The sequence below is a fragment of the Lepidochelys kempii genome, chromosome 23 (assembly GCF_965140265.1).
Source record: "Lepidochelys kempii isolate rLepKem1 chromosome 23, rLepKem1.hap2, whole genome shotgun sequence".
NCBI classification, from domain to species: domain Eukaryota; kingdom Metazoa; phylum Chordata; order Testudines; family Cheloniidae; genus Lepidochelys; species Lepidochelys kempii.
The window spans coordinates 14,174,754-14,195,287 of record NC_133278.1 but is presented as its reverse complement, the minus strand read 5'-3'; the positions used below and the strand labels follow the sequence as shown (position 1 = coordinate 14,195,287).

Here is a 20,534-nt window from a genome sequence, read left to right as displayed (position 1 = left end):
TAGGGGCCCCCATAGAGAGCCCCCCCTCATAAATGCAATGTCCCGGCAGGGGGAATGAGCCCGGCTTTGAGAGGACACACTAATGCAAACCACCCTCATGCTGCAGGGGAGGCAAACAGGGGTTTGGTGCCTGAGAGTGTGTGAGGCGGGGGCTTCCATATCCCGGGGGGGGAAGGGCTTGGCTCAAAGACGTGTTCCCCCCGCCCCGGGATCGGTTCCCTCCCCACCCCTTCCGGGCTGGATAGAGGGTGCGGTGCGGATACACCTGATGATTGCTCAGGGCGTCCTGGCTGTGAACTCTGCCCCAGGGTAGGGCCCCCTTCCAAGGAGGCCTGAGCTGGCCCTGCCCCAGTGCAGGGGAGCAGGGGGAGGCCTCCAGATTGAACAATCCACCCCCTCCCGTCCCCGTGATGAAGCGGGACTGTTCTTAATGTTTCCTCTGAATATTGTGGGGGTGCCTCAGTTTCCCCTATGCAGTTCTTAAGTATCTAGGTGGTGGGAGAAGGGTGTATGATCGTTGCAGTTGTCATCGGGTACCGGGGCAATGCTCTGGACCTGCTCCCCATGAAGCCAGGCAGGACTCTGGGGGAGTCTCCTCTCCAGGAGCAGCCTGTCTGCAGGACACACAGCTCCCCCGGCTCCACCTTCCTGGGGCTGACCCCGGAGCCTCCAGCCTCCCCTGCCCCTCCGGGCACTTCCCCCAGCGAGTCCACCAGACGGGGCTCCTGGGGGGGCCAGGGGGTCCTGCCCCCCGACTCCGCAGTCAGACGTGACTCTCAGCCAGCCAGTAACACAGAGGTTTATTAGACGACAGGAACATGGTCTAACACAGAGCTTGTAGGTGCAGAGAACAGGACCCCTCAGCGGGGTCCATTTTGGGGGGCAGGGAGCCAGACAACCACATCTGCACTTCACTCCAGGTCCCCAGCCAGCCCCGGGCTGGGCTTTGTTCCTTTCCCGGGCCAGGAGGCCACCTGATTCCTTTGTTCTCCAACCCTTTAGCTCTCACCTTGCAGGGGGGAAGGGCCCAGGCCATCAGCTGCCAGGAAACAGGGTGTCGGCCATTCTCTGTGTCCAGCCCCCTGCACACACCTGCCCTCTAGGGCTCTGCAAGGATCATACACCCTTATCCCACCCCCTAGAGACTTAAGAACTGCCTAGGGGAAACTGAGGCACCCCCCACACTATTCAGCAGAAACATTAAGAACAGTCCCGCTTCCTCACACCCACACCCACCCCCCGGAGCTGAGATCAGAATCCAGTCCTGACTCCATTGCAAACAGGAGTGCCTCCGGACTGACCCTGGGTGCTGAGAACAGAACCTGACCCCCCTGCAGTCAGTGGTGACTCCAGATTGACTGGCAGCAGGGTGTTTCCTGCCTCCCCCTCCACACACACACCAGCGCGTGGGTGTCTCGATCTGGTCAGGCTGGTTTCTGGCTGGGTGGGGCCACGGCACCGGAGAGAGTTGGACTCACCTTTGCCAGGTGAGACGCTGGGTTCCCTGGGCTCCAGACGCTGCGGGCTCCGGATCTGACGGCCCCAGCCTAGCCTGGCACCATGGGCAGGGACAAACAGCGAGATCAGGTACGGGGTCCCTTGCCCCAGGGCTGTGACGGGCAGCATGGGGCATCCAGACGCCGAGCTTCCTGGGTGTAGGGTGCACCTGGGGGGCAGGAGACAGCCCCCCTCTCCAGGGTGGGGGGGCTGTGAGGGGATTGGGGGGCTCTGAGGGTCCCCTCTCCAGGACTGGGGGGGCTCTGGGGATTGGGGGGCTCTGAGGGTCCCCTCTCCAGGATTGGGAGGGCTCTGAGGATTGGGGCATTGGGGGGGGTTCCTCTTTCTCAGACCCTGACCTGGCTCCTCCACCCCCCCACCCCACTCCAGGCCTGGATCCCCAAACGCTTCAAGAAGAAAACCTGCACAACCTACATTGAGGATCCACAGGACATGGGGTGAGTGGGGTCCCCCCCATCGTGGATGCCCTGAGGCTGCTCCCCCAGTGCCCGGGGATCCGCCAGTGCCCTCCCTCCCGCACTGCAGGTATTATTGTCAAATGCAGGCTGGGGTGTCTCATCACATGCAGCAGCCCCCCGTTGACCCCTCTGCCCCCCAGTGACCCCTTCCTGCCCCCCAGGGTCCCAGTGATCCTGTCCCTGTCCCCCAGCACCCCTGGTTCTCCTCCCAGTGCCCCCCAGGCTCCCCATGACCCCATCTCCTCCCCACCTCTACCAGTGCAGGCCCCTGGGACCCCCCCTTCCCCACAGTGACCCCCTGCTCCCTCCCGTGTCCCAGTGACCCTGTCCCTGCCCCCCTGCACCATGCTTTCCCAGTGCCACCCCTCAGCCCCCCCCCATGACCCCCGTCTCCTTCCCCAGCACCCCCCCTCGGTGCCAGTGCGGGAGCCCCCGGGCCGAGCACGTCTCTGTGGCCGTGGAAGACGCCTTCGGCACGGCCATCGTCAGCAAATGGGACTCGGCCCAGCACACCACGGAGGGGCCCACGGACGCCTTCGGGGAGCTGGAGTTCGTGGGGGCCGGTGGCAAATCCAGCAAGGTGAGGGGCTGTGGGGCGGGAGTGAGGGGCACCGGCAGAGCTGGAGGGGGAGGGGGGGAACCTGGGGCTGCGGGGCGGGAGTGAGGGGCACCGCCTGACCAGTTCCTCACTGCCCCCGGCCAGTTCATCCGCCTGTCGGACTCCTCGGACCCTGCGCTCGCCTACAACCTGGTGACCGAACACTGGAAAACCTCCCCTCCCAACCTCGTGGTGTCAGTTGTCGGGGGTGACGGGGAGGCCCCCGTCCGGGCCTGGCTCCGGGACCTGCTGCGTAAGGGGTTGGTGAAGGCGGCGCAAAGCACAGGTGGGCCCCCCCCCCGCCCTCTCCCGGGCCAAGCAGCGGTGGAAAGCTGGGCGTGCAACGCACTTGTGCGTGCAAATGCCGGCACGCTCTGTGCAAACGCCAGTGTGCTCCGTGCAAACACTGCCGTGCTCCGTGCGAATGCCGGTGCACTCAATTCCAGCGCTGCCAGGATCCATGCAAACGCTGGCACACGCTGTGCAAACACCAGGGCACGCCGTGCAAATGCTGCCGTGCTTCGTGCAAATGCCAGTGCGCTCTGTGCTCTCGCACGTGTGGGTGCAAAAGGGCACGCCCTGTCCCACTGGCGGGGAAGCCCTGCCATGTGCTCCGAGGCTGCTGCACTGCTGAATGTGTTGGTGCCCGGACTCTGCGTGCCCAGCGAGACCCCGAGGTGCACACGCCCCCCAGGCCTGAGGGATGGGTCAAGTCTGTGCCTGTGTCCCATTCAGGCTCTGGGTGTGACACAGCAGGGAGGGGAGATGGGGGTACGTGGGAGTGGGGGGGCACTGGGAGGGGTGTGTTCCACTCTCAGCCTGTGCCACGCTCCCTGCCCACCCCCCAGGTGCATGGATCATGACCGGGGGGCTGCAGGCCGGCATTGGGCGACATGTCGGGGAGGCCGTCCGGGACCATGCCACAGCCAGCACCAGCCCCTGCACCCGCGTGGTGGCCATGGGCGTCGCGCCCTGGGGCATCGTTGCCAACCGCGAGGCCCTCGTCAATCCCAAGGTACGGGTGGGGGGATCCTGACAGCGGGGGGGGGGGAGGGCGTGGGTCACTGGGGGCTCTCTGGGGGCAGCCTGGGGGAGCTCCAGTTGGGTACCAGGGAGAGGTCTCTGTGGGGGATGGGCTGGAGGCTGGCGGGGGGAAGGATCGAGCTGGGTGCTGGAGGGTCTCTGTGGGGGGGTCGGGTTGGGTGCTGGGGTGTCTCTCGGGCGGGTCCGGCCTGTCACCAAGCCCCCCCTCCCCCGCTGTCCCCCACCAGGGCTCATTCCCCGCCCACTACTGGTGGGTCCCCCCCGCGGGCACCGCCTGCCCCCTGGACAGTAACCACTCGCTCTTCTTCCTGGTGGACGACGGTTCCCGGGGGCGCCTCGGGGGCGAGAGCCGCTTCCGCGCCCACCTGGAGAAACACATCGCCCAGCAGAGGGTGGGCGCCGGGGGTGAGTACCCCCTCCTGGTTACCCTGGTTACCCCCGGCCTGGTTACCTCACTTGCACCCAGCTTGGTTACCCTTGGCCTGGTTACCAGGGGGCCCGGTTACCACAGTCACACACCCCCGGCCCGGTTACCATGGTCACACGCCCTCGGCCTGGTTAGCCCCCAGCCCGCTTACCACGGTTACCCCGGGCCTGGTTACCACGGTCACATTCCCCTGGTCCGGTTACAACAGTTACCCCCAGCCCGATTACCATGGTTACAGCCCCCTGGTTACTCCCTGGCCAGGTTACCATGGTTACTCCCCCTGGCCAGGGTTAGCATGAGGCTGCCCCCCTTCCCTCCCCTGGGCGAGATCCCCTGAGCGGGTCGTGGTCTCCCCCACCCAGAGAGAACCCAGGTGTCCTGGTCCCAGGGTTGGGGAGAGAACCCAGGCGTCCTGGTCCCAGGGGTGGGGAGAGAACCCGCAAGACCAGCCTGTGCCGACACACTAGTTTTTGGCTATTCCCTGGGGCCGGATCTGTCACACCCCCCCCCCCGGCACTGACAGTCCCCCCCGGATTGCCGTCTTGCAGGAACTGGCAGCATCGAGATCCCCGTGCTGGTAATGGTCATCGGGGGCAACGCGTCCATGGTCACGGTAAGGGGGGGACTGTGGGGGGGAGATGGACACAGCCCCGGGGGACTGGGGGAGGGGAGGGGAATGGGGGGATGGAGGGGGAACAAGGGGAATGGGGGGGCAGGGTATGGGAGAGGGACACGGGGGGGGAACTGATGGCCGTGGAGTGGGAGGGGGACACTCTGCCACTCCGCTGACCCCCCCTTCCCCCATCCAGCGCGTGCGGGAGGCCGCAGAGGCGGACATCCCCTGCCTCCTGGTGGGGGGCTCCGGGGGTGCGGCCGACTGTCTGGCCCAGATCCTGCAGGACGTGCAGCCGGGCCAGGAGAGCCGGGTGCTGATCCAGGAGAAGCTGCAGGGACGCTTCCCGCCCGCCGACGTGCCAGGCCTGGCCAAGCAGGTACCACAGCCCCCCCCCCCCGGGACCCAGGCATCTGGGGGGCAGGGGACTCAAGGGACTGACCCCCTCAGCCCCACCCTCAACGGGACCCAGGCATTCAGGGCGGAGCGGAGCCTGGCACTGCGGGGAGCGGGTCCATGGGGTGTTGGACCTTGTGACAAAGTGAAGACTTTCCCTTGATATGTTGTATGTGAGTGTGAGGATGTGACAGAGCAGGGAGAGGGGAGTGTTGACCTGGGAATGTGCCCTGGGGGTGGGAGACCTGAGAGCCTGTCACCTGAGCCAGGAGGGGGCGGGGAGGTAACACCGCTGCCCAGGAATGTGGACGGAGGCTGCAGGAGGGAGCCTGATGGGTGGGTTTATTTTATTTTCAGTTTGGGGCTGGGTGGAGGAACACAGGGAACCCCAGGGCTGGGGTCTAAGCTCCCTGCTCCCCCAGAAGGACTTGACTGAGGGGTCCTGGGTGTACCCACAAGCTCTGTTTTGGACTGTGTTCCTGTTGTCCAATAAACCTTCTGTTTTACTGGCTGGCTGAGAGTCTCAGGAAGAGGGGTGCAGGGCCTGGACTCCCCCACACTCCGTGACAGCTGGTGGCAGCGGTGGGATGTACTGCACCCCGTGAACAGCGCTTCCTGCAGTAAGTGACTGGGGAGCAGTAAAACGAAGGGGGATTGACGGGGACCAGGCGTGCTGAAGATTCAGAGAGAGACGGTTCCAGGGGGCGGTTAACCCCTGGGAGTGTGTGACCAGAGAGAAGGACTTTTGCAGTAACAGGGTCCCCCGGGGGATTGCAGCAAGCGGTCCCGGGGCGGAGGAGTCTGCAGCTCGACCCTGGCAAAGAGGTGGTGACCTCAAGAAGGACTGGCACACAAGGGGCTTTTCCTGGAAACCGTGGAAAGCTGCCCGGCCTGCGAGTGGCCAGCAGGGAGATGTACGCTAAACGCCTTAAGAGCGACCTGGTGGAGCTGTGCAGGCAGAGGGGGCTGCGCATTGGGAGGTCCACCAAGGAACAGCTGATTGCCCAGCTGGAGGAGAGGGATCGCTTGGATGACCCGATCCCTGTCCCTGAGGGAAGCCGCCCGGGGGATGCAGCGTGGGCCTTGGGGCCTGACCAGGCTGGGAGGGGTCAGACTGCTGCCCAGGACATCCCGAGACCCTTCCTACCTATGCCTGGGGGAGGGGTTGGGGGAAGCCCAGCGAATACCGAGGGCACCCTGACCCCGGCACCCAGCAGGGGATCCTCCCGGTGGAGCTCCCCATCCCTGGAGCGGAGGCGGCTGGAATGGGAGAGGGAGATGAAAATGAGGGAGCTGGAGGATCATGAAAAAGGAGAAGGAGAGGGAACCTCAGGAGAAGGAGAAACAAAGACAGCATGAACTGGAGCTGGCCAGGCTGAGGAGCAGTGGGGCCCCGGCTGCGGTGAGTGAGGGGGGACCCAAGACTGCAAGGAGCTTTGATAAGTGCTTCCTGGCCCAGCGGAAGGAGGGGGAGGACATGGATAGCTTCCTGACGGCCTTTGAGAATGCCTGCGAGATGCACAGGGTTGACCCTGCAGACAGGCTCCAGTTCCTCACCCCCTTACTGGACCCCAAAGCCGTGGAAGTGTACAGCCGAATGACAGGGGCAGAGGCAGGGGACTATGAACTGTTCAAACAGGCCCTGCTCCGTGAGTTTGGGCTGACCCCCGAGATGTACCGGAGAAGGTTCTGGAGTCAGCGTAAAACGCCTGAGGTCACCTACCTACAACTGGTCAACCGGATGCAGGGGTATGCCCGCAAGTGGACAGCTGGGGCCCGAGCTAAAGAGGACCTGCTGGACCTAATCGAACTGGAGCAGCTGTATGAACAGTGCCCTTCCGACCTGAGGCTGTGGTGGGTGGACAAAAAGCTCGAGAACCCCCAGCACGCAGGGCAGCTGGCCGACGAGTTTGTGAACAGTCGGTCAGGGGGTAGCCGGGAGGAGTCCCAAAAGAACAGGCCCCCCCCCGATGCAGAGAGAGAGTCACCATGGGGCCTCCCAGCGGGGAAATAGGGAGAACCCCCTCGAGGGGACCAACGTGACCTGAGCTGCTATCACTGTGGTCAGAGGCCATGTACGGACCCAGTGCCCCGGGCTCAGGGATAAACTGAGCCGACCCAACCTACCCAGGCTTAACTGGGTAGGGACTCAGCCGGACGAGGGGCAGACGACCCAGGCAAGGGGGGCCACCAGTTTACCACCTGCTCAGGAGGGAAGAGTACCCCAGGCCAGCTCCGCCAGAGGGCTGGAGGCTCTGGACTCAGGGTGCTCGGTTTACAGGGTGGGCGCGGGGCTGTCCCTCCGGAGAGAGTGCCTTGTTCCCCTGGAGGTGGATGGGAGGAAGGTCAATGGATACTGGGATACGGGCGCGGAGGTGACGCTGGCCCGGCCCGAGGTGGTGGCCCCAGATCGGGTGGTGCCCAACACCTACCTGACCCTGACAGGGGTGGGTGGGACCCCATTTAAGGTGCCCGGGGCAAGGGTACATCTGAAATGGGGGGCCAAGGAGGGCCCCAAGGATGTGGGGTTACACCACCATTTGCCCACTGAAGTTTTGATGGGGGGAGACCTAGAGGACTGGCCAAGCAAGCCCCAGATCGCCCTGGTTGTGACCTGTAGCCAGAGCCGGCGAGGGGCACTGCACCCTGACCTCGGGGAGGGTACCACACCGGAGGCGCAGGACCCTACCCTGGTGGGGAGGGAGGGCCGAGGGGCACGGCTCAGAGAGGCTGTGGCCTCAGACCCGGCCAATGAGCGGGAACCGGACCCCATCCCTTCCCCAGCCGCTGAGTTCCAGGCCGAGTTGAGGAAAGATCCCTCCTTGCGGAAGCTCAGGGACCTGGCCGACCTTGGTGTGGGACGGACCATGAGGAGAGGCTGCCAGGAGAGGTTCCTGTGGGAGAAGGGGTTCCTGTACCGAGAATGGGCTCCCACAAGGGAAGTGGAGTCCTGTGGGATCAGGAGGCAGCTGGTGGTCCCCCAGAAGTATCGCCGCAGGCTCCTGTCCCTGGCCCATGACATCCCCCTCGCAGGGCACCAGGGAATCCGGCGCCCCCGGCAGAGGTTGCTACAGAACTTTTACTGGCCCGGGGTCTTTACCACGGTCCGGCAGTATTGCCGATCCTGTGACCCCTGTCAGAGGGTGGGGAAGGCCCGGGACAAGGGGAAAGCGGCTTTGAGACCTTTGTCCATCATAGAGGAGCCTTTCCAGAAGGTGGCCATGGACATCGTGGGGCCTCTCAGCAAGACGACCCGGTCGGGGAAGAAATACATTCTGGTGGTGGTAGATTTTGCCACCCGCTACCCCGAGGCAGTGCCCTTAGCTTCCATTGAAGCCGACACCGTGGCCGATGCGCTCCTGACCATTTGCAGCCGAGTGGGGTTCCCCAAGGAAGTCTTGACAGACCAAGGCTCCAACTTCATGTCGGCCCTGCTCCGGTGCTTGTGGGAGAAATGTGGGGTCCGGCACGACTGGGCCTCAGCTTATCACCCCCAGTCCAATGGGCTGGTGGAGAGGTTCAACGGGACGCTAAAGATGATGCTGAAAACCTTTATGAACCAGCACCCGCAGGATTGGGACAAGTACTTACCTCACCTGCTGTTCGCGTACAGGGAGGTGCCCCAGGAGTCGACCGGATTTTCGCCTTTCGAACTGTTATATGGCAGGAGGGTAAGGGGCCCCCTGGACCTGATGAGAGATGAGTGGGAGGGGAAGGCCACTCCCGATGGAGAGTCAGTGGTGGAGTATGTCCTGATCTTCCGAGAGAGACTGGCTGAACTCATGGGCCTGGCCAGGGAGAATCTGGCCAGAGCCCAGAGGAAGCAGAAGGTCTGGTATGACCGCACGGCGCGGGCCCGTGCCTACGCCACCGGGGATCAGGTGATGGTTCTCATCCCCGTGAGAAAGAACAAACTACAGGCCACCTGGGAGGGCCCTTTCAAGGTTGTCAAGCAGCTCAATGAGGTAAAGTATGTGGTGGAGCTGTCGAACCGGGCGCACCACCGCCGGGTGTACCATGTGAATATGATGAAGCCATATTATGCCAGGGGGAATGTGGTGTTGGCCGTGTGTGGACAGTGGGAGGAGCAGGGAGATGACCCTTTAGTAGATCTATTCCCTGGGACCAGAGGTGGTTCCCCCCTGGAAACAATTCCCCTCTCGGATCAGCTAACCCCTGCCCAGCAAGCTGAGGTCAGGGGGGTGCTGCATCCGTACGGACAGCTGTTTTCCAACCAGCCTGGACGCACTAATCTGACTGTCCAATGGGTGCAGACAGGGTCGCACCCTTGGATAAGATGCTCCCCCTTCCGAGTCACAGGGAAAACTGCTCAGGACCTGGAAAGAGAGGTCCGGGACATGCTGGCTTTGGGGGTGATCCAGCCATCTGCCAGACCTTGGGCCTCGCCGGTGGTGCTGGTCCCCAAAAAGGATGGGTCGGTCCGGTTCTGTGTGGACTATCGGAAGCTCAATGCCATCACAGTATCTGATGCCTACCCCATACCCAGGCCTGACGAGCTCCTAGATAAGCTGGGAGGAGCTCGGTACCTTACCACCATGGACCTTACAAAGGGCTACTGGCAAGTGCCGCTGGATGCAGATGCCCGGCTGAAATCGGCCTTCATCACCCCTCTGGGGCTCTATGAGTTCCTGACCCTGCCTTTCGGCCTCAAGGGAGCGCCGGCCACCTTCCAGCGCCTGGTGGACCAGCTACTGAGGGGGATGGAGAGTTTTGCCGTGGCGTATATTGATGACATCTGTGTCTTTAGCCAGTCCTGGGAGGACCACGTGTCCCAGGTTAGACAAGTGCTGGACCGACTCCAGGGGGCTGGGCTGACTGTAAAAGCGGAGAAGTGCAAGGTGGGGATGGCGGAAGTATCTTACCTGGGCCATCGGGTGGGGAGCGGCCGCCTAAAGCCGGAACCAGCCAAGGTGGAGGTGATCAGAGACTGGCCCGCTCCCCACACCAAAAAGCAGGTCCAAGCCTTTATTGGGATGGCAGGATACTACCAAAGATTTGTGCCCCACTTTAGGGCCATAGCCAACCCCATCACTGAGCTATGCAAGAAGGGAAAGCCAGACAAGGTGGTCTGGACCGAGCAGTGCCAGGAGGCTTTCCGGGCACTGAAGGAGGCTCTGGTCAGTGGCCCAGTTCTGGCAAACCCAGACTTTGACAAGCCCTTTGTGGTGTTCACCGATGCCTCGGACACAGGACTGGGGGCGGTGTTAATGCAGGAGGATGAAAAGGGGGAGAGACACCCCATCGTGTACCTGAGCAAGAAGTTGCTAACCCGGGAGCAACACTATGCGGCCATCGAGAAGGAGTGCCTGGCCATGGTGTGGGCCCTCAAGAAACCAGAGCCCTATCTCTTCGGGTGACACTTCACCGTCTACACCGACCACTCTCCCCTGACCTGGCTGCACCAGATGAAAGGAGCCAACGCCAAGCTCCTGAGACGGAGCCTGCTCCTGCAGGATTACGACATGGACGTGGTCCACGTGAAGGGAAGTGCCAACCTGATAGCGGACGCGCTGTCCCGGAGAGGGGGCCCCGAACATCCCCAGGTCACTGGTCGGCGTGACCCCCCTCAGTTCAGTCTCGAAGGGGGGAGAGATGTGACAATGTGACGCAGCAGGGAGGGGGGAGCGTTGACCTGGGAATGTGCCCTGGGGATGGGAGACCTGAGAGCCTGTCACCTGAGCCAGGAGGGGGCGGGGAGGTAACACCTCTGCCCAGGAATGTGGACGGAGGCTGCAGCAGGGAACCTGCTGGGTGGGTTTATTTTCAGTTTGGGGCTGGGTGGAGGAACACAGGGAACCCCAGGGCTGGGATCTAAGCTCCCTGCTCCCCCAGAAGGACTTGACTGAGGGGTCCTGGGTGAACCCACAAGCTCTGTTTTGGACTGTGTTCCTGTTGTCCAATAAACCTTCTGTTTTACTGGCTGGCTGAGAGTCTCCGTGAATCCCAGGAAGAGGGGTGCAGGGCCTGGACTCCTGAGTCTTACTGTTTTGCGTGAATGCTGTGTATGCCTCAGTTTCCCTGTGTATTGCGCCAGTGTCTGGGTGGTGGAAATAAGCAGGTGTGGCTTATCCGGGGGCAGCTCCAGCTGCCTGCAGGGATGCTCTGGCCGCCCCTTTGTAAATGGAGACCCTGGAGGAGGATGCGACCAGGGGACTCTGGCCCGGGGAGTTAGACAGAGGCTGCAGAAGGAGCAATGGGCAAGGCAGGGGCCAGGCAGCTGGAAGCGAGTGAGTCTCGGCTGGCTGGGTGGGCATGGGGAGGACCAGGAACACAGCGTAGGGCAGAGCTCTGCCCTCCCTCTGGCCTCTCTCTCCTTCCTGGTAGGGTGACCAGCTGTCCCGATTTTATAGGGACAGTCCTGATTATTGGGTCTTTTTCTTATATAGGCTCCCATTACCCCCCACCCCGTCCTGATTTTTCACATTTGCTGTCTGGTCACCCTACTTCCAGGGCACAGAGTCACCTGGTTGCAGCCCCCACAAAAGTCACACATGCTTATTCCCGCTACCCAGGCACTGGTGTAATACACAGGGAAACTGAGGCACACATAGTATTCATGCAATACAGACTCACATACAACGTAATTGTCACGGAGTCCCTGGGCGATGCTCTGGAACTGCTCCCCATGAAGCCAGTCAGGACTCTGGGGCAGTCGCCTGCCTGTGAGCAGCCTGTCTGCAGGACACACAGCTCCCCCGGCTCCACCTTCCTGGGTCTGACCTCGGAGCATTCAGCCTCCTCTGCCCCTCCGTGTGCTTCCCCCAGCGAGTCCGCTCAGGCGGGGTCCTGGGGAAGCCAGAGGGTCCTGCACCCCAACTTCGCAGTCAGACGTGACTCTCAGCCAGCCAGTAAAACAGAAAGTTTATTAGACGACAAGGACATGGTGTAACACAGAGTTTGCAGGTGCAGAGACCAGGACCCCTCAGCTGGGTCCATTTTGGGGGGCAGTGAGCCAGACAACCACCTCTGCCCTTCACTCCATGTCCCAGCCAGCCCCTAACTGAAACTCCCTCCAGCCCCTCCTCCTCTGGGCTTTGTTCCTTTCCTGGGCCAGGAGGTCACCTGATTCCTTTGTTCTCCAACCCTTTAGCTCTCACCTTGCAGGGGGGAAGGGCCCAGGCCATCAGTTGCCAGGAAACAGGGTGTCGGCCATTCTCTGTGTCCAGACTCCTGCACACACATGCCCTCTAGGGCTCTGCAATGATCATACACCCTTACCCCACCACCTAGATACTTAAGAACTGCCTAGGAGAAACTGAGGCACACCCACACTATTCAGAGGAAACATTAAGAACAGTCCCACTTTGTCACATCTCTCCCCACTTCGAGATCGAACTGAGCGGGGTCACTTTAGCCGGTGACCTGGGGAAGTTCGAAGCCACCAACGTTCCCATGGATGCCCCAGCACCTCTCCCATTCCTTGGTAGGAGTTACACCAGGCCCTTCCAGTTTCACACCCTCCCTTAGGTCGGGGGTGGTCGATAGCACTCGCAGGCCGCATGTGGGAATTTATGCGGCCCGTGCCCTTTGGCCACCCCAAAACCCCAGGGAGTCAAACTGGGATTGGGTCTTCTCCCCAACAAGCTGGCCAAACACAGCCACTTGGTTATAGGACTGTTTAACTTTCTTACCAGCTTTCACTTCATCTGAGACCTTCTCAAAGCTCTCCACACTGGGTCTTTCAACAGGACAGTCCGTGGATCCATTCACAACAGAAAATTTCTGGCTGTTAGGAACTGGAACTTTCTTGATTAAATCACTTTCACACCCTTCAGTGGCAGTAAACTGCTTGCAAAGACTCCCTGAGGATTCCTTTCCCTAGGGCTTTTCTTTGCAACAATTCACCCCCCCCAGAAATTCTGCTCTTACCCTCTTTACCTAGGGCTTGCTCTAGAGGAACACTTTCCTGAGCAACAACAGACTCTTTTTGGATCTCCCTTACATCCAGAATCACCTCTGGCCCATCCAGTGGATTCCTACACAATCCCCTTCCAGGCAAATTTACAGACTTCCTAGATAAAAGGTCAGAAGCATTCTCCTTCCCTTCGCCACACACAAGTTCAGGAAAATATTTTCCTTCTTGCTACAGGTTTCCACACCCTCAGTAGGTAACACAATCACATCACCTTCATGTTTTCCTTGTGCCCTGGCTAGGATCTCACTCTGATTAGACAGAGTTGCTCCACCCTTTCCCAACAACACACTAGCAACAGGCAAAATACAAGCACCAGAATTGTCCTGTCTCTGGGATTTTACATAGACTCTAACTGGATGTGACCTAGTTACAGGTTTCAGAGTAACAGCCGTGTTAGTCTGTATTCGCAAAAAGAAGACGAGTACTTGTGGCACCTTAGAGACTAACCCATTCTCCTGAGCAGACACAAACTTCAGACTCTTCCCTTCCTGGGCTTTAGCTGAATCCAGAACCAGCTCTGAGACAACTGCACGACCCTCAACCATCACAGGCTGAAAGGCCCCTTCTGTCTGCTCCACAGACAAAGAAGAGCCGGACACACTTTCTCCTTTCCCAGACACACAGCTTGGGACCTCTCTCCCCTTGTCCCAGCACACAAGGCTGGTCACAGACAACTCCTTGGAGATCAGGGTAGCTCCCTCCATAGGCAAGCCAATACCCCTGACAGACACAGGCACCTTTCCTTCCCTGTCCCAATTCTCCACCCAGCTAACAGGTAAGATCCAGGGACACTCCTCTTCCACTCTCCTCGCCTTCCCACCCTGCTGACTAGACACAGCCATCAGCTCACAAGGCTGCCTAGGCTCATCCAAACTTTCCTTACCAAGCACCTTGCCACTCCCCACAGATCCCCTGCCCTGCCTGTGTCTCCCCCCACTCAGTTGGGGTCTTATCTCCCCCCTTGCTCAGCGCTGCCATTGCTGTCCCAGTGGGGGCAGGCCGGGAGCTCGCTGCTTTCCTCACAGCATCAGAGCCAGCGTGAGCCCCTTCTCCAGTGTGCAAGGGGGCAGGGAGCATCTCTCTGTCCCACCCAGCCCCAGGGGGCTGGTTACAGGCTGGCAGGTAGCCTGAGCCTAGCCGCTCCTCCCCCATGCCAGCCAGGTCATCTGCATTTTCACTGACCATTTCCCTCTCCACCCATCGGTTCCCTGGATTCAAATTCAAACCCTTGGCAGTTACAGGAGTAAGGCCTGGATCCTGTCCCAAAGAGACACAGTCACCCCACAACAGGGTCTCGCAGCTGATATCCCGGAGAACCCCAAAAACCAGCCAGCCCCACCCCTCCTGGGTCTGCACAGGGATCTGGGCCATAGGCAGGGCGAGGGGCTTCGTCCCTGGGACCCTCACCCAGCTCCTCAGCCTCTGAGGCTGCACCACCCGGGGCCTGACAACAGTTCTCTCTGTCCCAGGATCTCGCCACCCCAGGAATGTCTCCCCATTGACCATCACCTTCCGCTCCCACTGGGGGTCCTAGGGTCTGGCCCAAGGAAACTCCACACAGACAGATAGGTTGGGACCAGGAGTGGGAGCCTGTCCACCTCCCCACCCATCTGGCTGACGGAGTCTGTGGCCTTGGGACCCAGCAAGGGAGCTAGACACTGGGGCTTTTCCGCAGGGTCCCCCTGGTTCAAATCTCCAGCCTGCTCAAAGGCAGTGGGGTGGCATCCACATCCCCCCTCCTTAACCAGGGGCAGCAATTTAGTCTCGAGGTTCCCTGCGGAACTGGCCCCCCAGGGTCTATCCCCACTCACCCCTGGGAGGTCCCCTAGGCCTCTCCGCTCCCCCACTGCCAGTTCATGCTGCTGCTGCTTCTGCAGCTCTTTCTCGGGCTCTCGCTGTCTCTCACAGTCCTCTGGCTCTCTCGGACTCAGCTCCAATCCCGTCCGTCTCCGATCCCCCGATGGGGAACCCGATCGTGAAGACCCCCGTCTGGTCGGGGACAGGAGTCTTGGGGATGCCTGGCTCCCACTCCAGCTGCTCCCAGATCCTGCTATCGCCCCATTTGGGGTCAGGAATCTGTTCCTGAGAGCGGTCATCCTCCTCCAGCTGCACGATGAACTGCGCCTTGGTGAACTTTCCAACGCTCAACCCTCTCTTTCTGCACAGGGTTACAATGTCCTTCTTAAGGAGACGGTGACAGGCCGTCACTCCGCTCTTCTCAAGTTGTTGTGGACTCACAGGCCTGTGTGCTCTCAGCTCCCCACGGTTTCCAGGGAGAACCCCTCGTGTGCCAGCCCTTCTCGAGGTCACCACCTCTCTCCCAGGGTCGAGCTGCAGACTCCTCCGCCCCTTGGACTGCTCACTGCATTCCGGGGGACCCTGTTACTGCAAAAGTCCTTCTCTCTGGTCACACACTCCCAGGGGTTAACCGCCCCCTGAAACCGTCTCTCTCTGAATCTTCAGCATGCCTGGTCCCCGTCAATCCCCCTTCGTTTTACTGCTCTCCAGTCACTTACTGCAGGAAGCGCTGTCCACGGGGTGCAGTACATCCCACCGCTGCCACCAGTTGTCACGGAGTCCCTGGGCGATGCTCTGGAACTGCTCCCCATGCAGCCAGGCAGGACTCTGGGGCAGTTGCCTTTCTGTGAGCAGCTTGTCTGCAGGACACACAGCTCACACAGCTTCCACCTTCCTGGGTCTGACCTAGGAGCATTCAGCCTCCTCTGCCCCTCCGTGCGCTTCCCCCAGCGAGTCCGGGGCTCCTGGGGAAGCCAGAGGGTCCTGCCCCGCAACTTCACAGTCAGACGTGACTCTCAGCCAGCCAGTAAAACAGAAGGTTTATTAAACGACAGGAACATGGTCTAACACAGAGCTTGTAGGTGCAGAGAACAGGACCCCTCAGCTGGGTCCATTTTGGGGGGCAGGGAGCCAGACAACCACCTCTGCCCTTCACTCCATGTCCCAGCCAGCCCCAAACTGAAAGTCCCTCCAGCCCCTCCTCCTCTGGGCTTTGTCCCTTTCCCCGGGCCAGGAGGTCACCGGATTCCTTTGTTCTCCAACCCTTTAGCTCTCACCTTGCAGGGGGGAAGGGCCCAGGCCATCAGTTGCCAGGAAACAGGGTGTCGGCCATTCTCTGTGTCCAGCCCCCTGCACACACCTGCCCTCTAGGGCTCTGCAATGATCATACACCCTTATCCCACCCCCTAGAGACTTAAGAACTGCCTAGGGGAAACTGAGGCACCCCCACACTATTCAGAGGAAACATTAGGAACAGTCCCACTTCGTCACAGTAATGGGGGAAAATCTTCACTTCTTACAGACCTCCCTCCCCAGTGGAGTGGATCCTGGCACTGTAGGGAGGGGAGTGACGGGGGGGTGATGGGATGTTGGACCTGCCCCCCCCCCCGTGGAGCAGATCCCGACAATGTGGGGAGGGGCTGTGGGGGGGGTCATGGGGTGTCAGACCTGCCCCTCAGGTGGAGCGGAGTCTGGTACTGTGGGGAAGGGGGTGCAGGGGTGCAGCGGGGTTATGGGGTGTCCAACCTGCCCCCCAAGGCAGAGCAGATCCTGGTGTTACGGGGAGCGGGATGCAGGGGGGTCACGGGGTGTCAGACCTGCCCTCTAGGTGGAGTGGATCCTGATGCTGTGGGGAGAGGGGTGCAGGGGTTTGGGGGTGTCATGGAGTGTCGGACCTGCCCCCCCAGGTGGAGGAGATCCTGGCGCTGCGGGACCTGGTCACTGTCTATTCGGATGAGGAGGGGCTGGAGGAGTTTGAGACGGTGCTGCTCAAAGCTCTGGTCAGAGGTGAGCCGCCGCCCCCCCCCAGCCCCCCCCAGAGTTCCCCCCATGCTGCTCTTCCCCCTAGGATCTCCCCACCCTCCCCAGGGTATCCCGCACTTCCGCCGCTGCCACCTTCCCGCCCTCCCCACCTCCCGGAGTATTCATGGTTATGGGGCTGGCTGCACCCCACAGCAGCTGGGCCCAGCGACTGTCCTCCTGGTCTGGGGGAGAGGGAGCCCCCCAGGTTGGTCCACCACAGCAGAGACCCCAGCCCGGATTCAGCGCGGATCGGTGGCTCCCCACTGAGCCCCATGTGGACACATTCAAGCTGCATTGACGCGGCCTGCCTTTGGGCTGAGCCCTCCCCATCCCCGCCAGGCTGCCAGGGTGGGGAAACTGAGTCACACAGCTACCACAGCCATCCCGCCCCCTGCCCCTCCACAGGCGGCCACCTGACCGGTGAGGCCACCCAGTACCTGGACGAGCTGCGCCTGGCTGTGGCCTGGAACCGCGTGGACATCGCCCGCTCTGAGCTCTTCCGTGGAGACATCCATTGGGAGGTGAGGGGGAGCAGGGCAGGGACCCTGAGGGAGGAGCTGGGAGGACCCTGGGGGAGGGGGATCCCAGAAGGAGGAGCTGGGGGCCCCCAGGGGAGCAGGGGGAGGGGAGACCCCGGGGGAGGAGCTGAGGGGGAGGAGGGACCCCCATGGGGAGCTGAGAGGGGAGCTGGGGAGCCGGCACAGAGGCGAGGGGGGGACACTCTGGTGGGGGGTGTCCAGGGTCCTTGGGGGCTCTTGCGGGGCTGGTGCTCACAGGGCAGGTGCTAACCTGGGTTCTCTCCCCCCCGCCCCGCAGCCCCACCTGCTGGAGGAGCCCATGCGGGACGCGCTGCTGGGGGACCGCCCGGCCCTGGTGCGTCTGTTCGTGGAGAACGGGCTGGACCTGGGCAAGTTCCTGACCTGGGGGCGCCTGGGGGAGCTGTACCGGGGGATCCCCGAGGCCTCGCTGCTGCACCAGCTGCTGGCGCGGCGCCAGGGGGGGCCCGAGCCCCCCCACTACCAGCGTGTGGAGCGCCCCCCCGACTGCCCCCTGACCCAGGTGGCCCGCCTGCTCCGCGAGCTGCTGGGCGACGTCTGCGCCCCCTTCTATGCCAGGCTGCACCCCCTGGACTCCAAGGGAGCTGGGGTATGTGAGGGGCCAAGGGGGGCAGGGACGTGGGAGGTGGGGAGCACGGGGGGCCTGGGGTACATGGCCAAGGACATGGGAGGAGGGGGTGCACTGGGGGGCTGGCCGGGAGGGCAAAGGGGGCAGGGATGTGAGAGGAGGGGGTGTACAGGGGGCCTGGTGTACCTGCAGGGACAAGGGGGCCGCGTTAGTTGATGGGGGCAGGGTGGGGACCCAAGGGGGCTGAGGTATGCTGGGGGGCTGGGGTATGTGGGTGCAATAAGATGGGGGTCACAATGGGGCAGGGGTATGTGGGGGGGCATAGGGGCAGGAGGCTGGGGTGGGACCCTGAGGGTTGCAGTGGGAGGTGGGGGAAGATGGGGGGGCTGCCAGCAGGGGTCTCCTCATCCACGTGGTTCTGACCCTTCCCCCTTTTCTCCCCGCCCCCCCAGAAGAAGGGTCCCCTGCTGGACGGGGACCCCCCCTACCGCGACCAGTGCACCCGGAACCCCTGGACTGACCTCTTCATCTGGGCTGTGCTGCTCAACCGGGGCGAGATGGCCACGTACTGCTGGGAGATGGTGAGGGGGGCCCAGGGGGCGGGGAGCTGGGGGGTGGGGGGAGACCCCTGGAGATGCTGGGGGGAGGGGGAGACCCCCGGGGGAAGGGGAGCTGGGGGGAGACCCGAGGGGATGCTGGGGGCAGTGGGAGACCCTCGGGGGAGTGGGAGTACCATGGGGGGGGGGCGCTGGCAGGGACGCAGATCCGGGGGTCGCCGGGGGGTGTCTCTCTCTGTAACCCTCTCCCCCGCAGGCCCCGGACGCGGTGGGGGGGTCGCTGGTGGGGGCACGTATCCTGCGGGAACTCTCCCACCTCGAATCGGATGCGCAGGAGGCCGTGGACATGAAGGAGCTGGCCATGAAGTTCCAGACCCTGGCCATCGGTGAAGGGGGCGGAGACGGGGGGCAGGGCAGTGTGGGGGGTGCAGGGGGGGTGCACGGGGCGGTATTGAGGTGATGGGGGGATGGGCGTGCAGGGGGCGGTATGGGGCATGCAGGGGCAGGGGTGCAGGGGGCAGTATGGGGGGTCCAGGGGGTGGTACAGGGGTTCAGGGGGCAGTGCAGGGGGGTGCAGCGGGTGATGCAGGGGGCAGTATGGGCGGATGGGGGTGCAGGGGGCGGTATGGAGGTGATGGGGGATGGGTGTGCAGGGGGTGGTATGGGGCGTGCAGGGGCAGTACAGGGGTGCAGGGGGCAGTATGGAGGGTCCAGGGGGTGGTTCAGGGGTGCAGGGGGCGGTATGGGGGGTGAAGGGGGGATGGGCGTGCGGGGGGCAGTACGGGGGTTCAGGGGCAGTACGGGGGGATGCAGGGAGTGGTTCAGGGGTGCAGGGGGAGGTATGGGGGGGCGAAGGGGGGATGGGCAGGCAGGAGGTGATACGGGGGGTGCAGGGGGTGATATGGGGGTGCAGGGGGCTGTACAGGGGGTGCAGGGGGTGATACGGGGGTGCGAGGGGGGCTGGGAGGTCCCAGGGGTGTCACCATTGACCCCCCCCATCCCCCAGGCGTGTTCGGCGAGTGTTATGGGAACAGCGAGTCTCGGGCCTCTCAGCTCCTCGTGCGTCGCTCCCACCTCTGGGGCGGGGCCACCTGCCTGCAGCTCGCCTGGCTGGCCGAGGCCCGGTGCTTCTTTGCCCACGACGGGGTGCAGGTACGCGGGGGGCGGGTACAGGGGCGGGTATGGGAGGGTGGGTATGAGGCAGGTATAGAGGTGGGTACAGGGGGCGGGTACGGGGGCGGGGCGGGTATAGGGGGCGGGTACGGGGGCGGGGTGGGTATGGGGGGCGGGTACAGGGGCGGGGCGGGTATGGGAGGGCGGGTACGAGGCAGGTATAGAGGTGGGTACGGGGGGCGGGTACGAGGCAGGTGTGGGTATAGGGGGGCAGGTATGGGGGCGGGGCAGGTTTGGGAGGGCAGGTACGAGGCAGGTATAGAGGTGGGTACGGGGGGGTGGGTAGGAGGCAGGTGTGGGTATGGGGGGATGCAGGTACAGGGGGAGGGGGAAGATTTGGAGAGGGGACCTGGGGGGGGTTGGGTAAGAAGGGACCCCCACCCAGCGCTAACCTCCCCTCCCTCCCGCTGCCCGCAGGCGCTGCTGACCCAGAACTGGTGGGGCGAGATGGAAAGGTCCACGCCCGTCTGGAAACTCCTCCTCACCTTCTTCTGCCCCCCCCTCATCTTCACCAACCTCATCACCTTCAGGTGGGTGCTGGGGATGGGGTCAGCTACATAAGGGGGCACTGTTGTGGGGAAGCTTGCAGCACCGGGGTCCCTGGCTGGGGCATTGCTATGGGGAAGTTTGCAGCGCCAGGATCCCCGGCTAGGGGCACTTCTGTGGGGAAGCTTGCAGCGCCGGGGTCCCCAACTGGGGGCACTGCTGGGAGGAAGCTCGCAGCACCGAGGACCCAAACTCAGTCTATCTCTCTCCCCACCCCCACCCCCCAGGGCGATGGAGGAGGATCTGCAGCAGGAGAAGCCCCACACCCTGGAGAACCTGGATGCCGACGGGAAATGCCCCGTGGAGGAGATCCTCACGGGGTAA

General features: G+C 62.7%; 3 protein-coding genes across 3 annotated transcripts in view; 2 read left to right on the top strand and 1 right to left on the bottom strand.

The window, feature by feature from the left end:
- The window catches only part of LOC140901879 (uncharacterized), a 13,004-nt gene extending 11,496 nt beyond the window's left edge, over positions 1–1,508 (bottom strand). The window contains exon 1 of the mRNA XM_073321305.1: positions 1,479–1,508. The gene's annotated coding sequence lies outside the window, so the exon portion shown is untranslated. The remainder of the gene's footprint in view (positions 1–1,478) is intronic.
- TRPM4 (transient receptor potential cation channel subfamily M member 4) lies at positions 1,198–20,534 on the top strand. The gene is made up of 16 exons (XM_073321304.1): positions 1,198–1,587; positions 1,888–1,955; positions 2,379–2,556; positions 2,680–2,860; positions 3,423–3,589; positions 3,846–4,023; positions 4,594–4,658; positions 4,855–5,037; positions 16,695–16,794; positions 17,215–17,330; positions 17,626–17,955; positions 18,387–18,515; positions 18,748–18,877; positions 19,498–19,643; positions 20,082–20,194; positions 20,438–20,534. The coding sequence occupies exons 1-16, from the start codon at positions 1,561–1,563 to the stop codon at positions 20,532–20,534; spliced, it is 2,208 nt and encodes a 735-aa protein (XP_073177405.1). The 5' UTR covers positions 1,198–1,560.
- LOC140902360 (uncharacterized) overlaps positions 6,358–20,534 on the top strand; it is a 138,915-nt gene continuing 124,738 nt past the window's right edge. The window contains exon 1 of the mRNA XM_073322377.1: positions 6,358–7,450. Coding sequence (XP_073178478.1) covers positions 6,358–7,068 — 711 coding nt within the window. The 3' untranslated portion in view covers positions 7,069–7,450. The remainder of the gene's footprint in view (positions 7,451–20,534) is intronic.

Bases quoted from the DNA above. Each gene is read 5' to 3' on its own strand.
- TRPM4 (XM_073321304.1), top strand. From the start codon at position 1,561: ATGGGCAGGGACAAACAGCGAGATCAG. The intron at 2,557-2,679 runs GTGAGGGGCTGT...GCCCCCGGCCAG, and splicing joins CCGGTGGCAAATCCAGCAAG to TTCATCCGCCTGTCGGACTC. The intron at 3,590-3,845 runs GTACGGGTGGGG...GTCCCCCACCAG, and splicing joins AGGCCCTCGTCAATCCCAAG to GGCTCATTCCCCGCCCACTA.